The 4,577-nt window shown below is 32.2% G+C and overlaps 1 protein-coding gene across 1 annotated transcript; it reads right to left on the bottom strand.

Annotated features, from left to right (window-relative positions):
- Positions 1 to 1,905: 1,905 nt before the first annotated feature.
- On the bottom strand, positions 1,906 to 3,556 carry LOC132635907 (pathogen-associated molecular patterns-induced protein A70-like). The gene has a single exon (XM_060352506.1). It carries the CDS (start codon positions 3,532 to 3,534, stop codon positions 2,389 to 2,391), a length of 1,146 nt encoding a protein of 381 aa, XP_060208489.1. The 5' UTR covers positions 3,535 to 3,556; the 3' UTR covers positions 1,906 to 2,388.
- Between the last annotated feature and the right edge of the window lie 1,021 nt (positions 3,557 to 4,577).

The following is a 4,577-nucleotide window of genomic DNA, read 5'->3' as shown; positions in this document are numbered from 1 at the left end:
GAGAGAGATAGGGATTAGGGTAAAATAAGGGGATTGGGCCGGATCGGGTCGGGTAATGGAGTGGGCTAGTCCGTTGGGAAATAGGTAATGGGCTGGTCCGTTTGGGCCATTAATTGGCCTAACAAATGTTGATCTTTTCTCCTCTATTTCAATTATTTTTTGGGTTTCTAATTTAATAACTAGTACCATGTATACTAATTTAGTGATAATATGTAAAAAATAAAGTATAATTATTTAACGAATACCAAATCCAAAAAAAATAAAAATGATGACACCCTTTGAAATTTGTGATAAAGTAATGCTAGTAATGTTGATAGTAAAATAGTGAAAATTAATGATGGTGAAAATAAAGTGTTTAGCTTGTCAATAAAATTAGAAGCCCGAGTAAATAAATTGAAATAAAGGAGGGACAAAATTGGGTGTCAACAATATCATAGCCACACAGGGCTCCCAATTTCAACAACAGTATAAAAAATGATGAACTTACCTCACATGTCCAACTCAAACTGTACCTGTTACACTTTCCTAATTTATGTAGAAATTAAAATAAATTCTACCTTAATGTAATAGTTTTATTTAATTATATTTTATCAATGATTTCACTTTTATTTGAATTATCCATTAATATGTATAACGTATAATATTTGCTAACCATTTATATTATTTAAAATTTTATGATATAAAATAATTTTATATTAAATGATTATATAACAAAGGATTATGAATTACATGGGATGGATATGTAAAAAAGAAAAAAAAAAGAATTTTTTTATGAAATTAAAAATAAAATTTAAGTAAAAGAAAATAATATAATATAAAAGAGAGAAGAATATAAAAGGAATATTCTTTTTTGGTGCAATGGGTTGGAGTTAATTTGTATCATCTTAGCGTTTGCACCATTTTGATGCAAAAAATGATACAATGGGACGGAGATGCCCTTAGTAGTGACCATTAAATTCCCTCCGAAGATCCATTCAAGAACTTGCAACCCGAAGTGAAGATGTGTGAACAAATACCACACAGCAAATACAAACAAAATATATTTATAAGGTACTGTTGATGCTTTTAATAGTATAAGGTCTTTTAAGAAAATCGTACAAACTTGATCTGAAGCAGATTATCACTAATGTTAAGTGAATCTCTGAACTGTTTTAAATCCAATTAGTATCAAAGTATCACCAAGACTAATACTAGATGCCAGTGATTGTGTAAAGCCAACTTACTGTCTTTACTTGTCTACGAGCTGATTGGCACCTTTACCTATAACTTTGATATCAGGATGCATATACGCAAAAGAAGATAGTGGGTTTTGGTGACTATAATTACTCAATATCTGGGTGGCATACAACTAATTTCCCAATTAATTTCATAAATGGTTATGGCCATGTGAAACTTAATTCAAAGAAAAGATTGTTGGGTGTGTGAAAAATTCCATAAGAAAAGTAAAAAAAAAAAAAAAACGATGTTGGATACACTTATTGACCCAAAGCGGATGATACCACATCCAATAAATAAGAGTACTTTGGTTTGTTTTAACCCAACAATCCTTGTTCCCATAATGAATCAAGAATTTCACTTCAAATTTCATTTATCTCATATGCTAAGAGATTCTTTTCTTCTTCTTTTTTGTATAGGTTATACTAGGGGAAAAATAGAAGTCTCAACAAGAGGTTGTCTACATAATTTTATTGCAATTTCACAAACAATAAATTATCTACAATCTTCTCTAGTTCATCAACCCGTGATTAGGGTGGACACTTGCTTTCTTGTTAAGTGGCTGACAATTTTAATATTTTTTGACACAATCAAAAAAAACTTAAACTACTTACAAATGTATTCATTGTGAAAAAAGAGAAAGGTAACATGGGATATGGAATATGGATGGGATAATGCACTGGACTCAACTGAAAAAATGAAAATATATATATATGATACTAACACAAATACAGACCCTAAAATCTATGGATGGGCCAGTCTTTTGATCTTTTCTTCACCATAAACAGTCATTAGAAATAATAAAATTGCGAAAAGTACATCAGAAACATTAAAAAAAAAAAAAAAAAGGATTGGAGATTTTCTTTGAGGACATTTGTTGAAGGAAATTAAAAAAAAGATGACCTATTTGAACAGAGAGTTTAAAATGTGGACTAAATTCACAGTACACTGAAATTAGCTCCAACAACACAATGAGCCCCATTTTCAGACACTGCAAACCATACATTTGCAATGTAGTTGTAAAATTACTAAAATGCCCATCCACATAACCCCCCATTTGAACTTTCATTAGATCCCCATCACAATCTTAGTTTTTTCCAATTTCTCCAAACAGCCCCCAAAACTAATCAAAAACTTCAAATTAACCCCTCAGAAAACAGAGAATTTTACCTTTTAACTCCCTCTGCCAATCATCTCCTTGTACCTTAAAATAGAATCCAACCTCTGCAACTTCAACTGTTGCTTAAACTTATTAATAAAATCATCAGCTTTAGCATCAACTTCATTGTCTTCATTAGCACTCCTTTCCTTTGTAGTAGCTGGTCTTCTTGCTTCAACAATAGCTTCTTCTTCAAAATGTGCAAATGGTGATTTCATACTTGCTGATTTCTTCATCTTTGTTGGTAACTTCACTTGAGCTTCACCTGAATATGGCTTTGTATCTGATCTGCTCCTTGACACGTGGCGTTCGCTGGTTAACTGACTGTACACTTCATCTAAGCTCTTAAACTCACCTCCTCCTTCTTCTTCTTCTTCTTCTTCATTTTCTTCGTTGATTGGCTTAAAATCAAAATGGGTGTTCATATTTTCATTTTTTTGCTCATAGGTTGGGTTAAAGTTGAAATCTTGATCTACATTTTTAGGTTTTTGTTCGTGGGTGTGTTGAAAAAGGTATTGGGTCTGAGATTCTTGAAGATTTTCTTGATGGGTTTGTTGGAAATCGTACTGGGTTTGCTGCTTTTGAATATTTTCTTGATTGAAAATATACTGAGCACTGGTATCTGGTTCTATGGTAGTTTGTTCAGGTGCTGGTTCAAAAATGTAATGTGTTGGTGGTTCAAAAGGGGTTTCTTCTTCTTGTTGATGATGGGTTTGGTCAAAGTTGTAATCTTTAACGTGTTCTTGAGATCTGTAATTTGAGAAATTTATGGATTTGATGCGTTGAAGAAGTGAAGGAGATCTAGCAAGTTTAGTAGGCTGTTGTTCTTGTTCTTGTTCTTGTTGTTGTTTAGGATGAGTTTGTTTTTGGTTAGCGAAGGAAGAAGTAAAAGCAATGGTAGCAATCATAACATTGAGAAGAACAAAAAGAATAGTGGGAGTGAACCAGCTATTCATGGATGTCCAGATTGAAGAATAAACAGTAGATACAGAGTCATCAAGCATGGTGAATCTTGTAGAGAGAGAAAGGAATTCTAGAGAGAGAGTGGAAGTGAAAGCGGAGAGCAAAGATAGGAGAGTGGAGTCAGGAATAGAGTTTGGACATGGTAAAGCAGAGGAAAGATAGTAAGTGGTGGGTGGGAAGGATGTGGTCGAATCCATGGCGCCACTCCCTTAATTAGATGTTTCGAGGTTGAATTTTGGATATAAAAAAAAAATTGACAGGGAGCGCTTTTCTCGAATAAAAATCTTATACGGAGCGAATTTAAATATAATCAAGCTTCAATATGAATACTAAACACCGGGTGAAAAATCAAAAAATAAGTGGTGGGTGGGATCAGGGCATGGGGATGAATGATAGTGGGCATGGGATTTTTTTAAGCTTAATTTATTTTTCCCAATCAAATTAACTCAACCTACAAAAAATATAGGAGTAAATATTTATACTCCGATTTGATATGATAACTTAAAAATTAGAATAATAAAATAATAATATAATTTATAAAATTATCAATTAAATTATGATGATAATAATGTAAATTATTTATATATAAGTATTGAATGTGTATAAAATTTGTATGTGATGATACAAAATTGTGTGCTATGAAAAGCATATCTTTTGCAAGTGAAAAAATCATGTTTTTTTGTTTAAAAAAATGTAATTTATTTTTAAAATTGCAAGTATATTTAAGGTTTTGATGATTGAATGTGTTAGTGTGATCTCATCCGTACTTTATAATCCTCCAAATTATTTTAGCACTTTTTTTCTCCCGGTCCTCCCCTTTCCCGTCCCCTATACTATCGCTAACACTTGCTATCCATCTCCATTTCTTCTCTTATCACGTTTATCACCTATCTTCGTTTGCCTTTTTTTGTTTCGTTAGCCTCGCAATAAAATAATCTCTTTTCAGTAAAATTACGGATTTGGATGATCTATTGTAAACCAAAACGAATTAATATACCGCTAATTGAAAGGAAAATATTACAATCAACAAACAAATTTTTAGCAAATAGAGGAATAACACAAGAACTTCATAAGCGGTCAATCACTTTAGTGCGTCTCTCACTCAAACACGTTTAACTTTAAAATTCTGATAGAATCCGATGTAATAGTGCTGGTATGATTGTTCTGTCATTCCTAACATTCTAAGGGCTCGTTTGGTTAGAAAACAAATTATCCCGGGATTGTTATTCCACCCTCAATG

This window comes from Lycium barbarum, chromosome 4 (assembly GCF_019175385.1).
Source record: "Lycium barbarum isolate Lr01 chromosome 4, ASM1917538v2, whole genome shotgun sequence".
Taxonomy (NCBI): domain Eukaryota; kingdom Viridiplantae; phylum Streptophyta; class Magnoliopsida; order Solanales; family Solanaceae; genus Lycium; species Lycium barbarum.
Note: the sequence above shows the minus strand (reverse complement) of the source record. Positions and strands in the feature narration are given on the sequence as shown.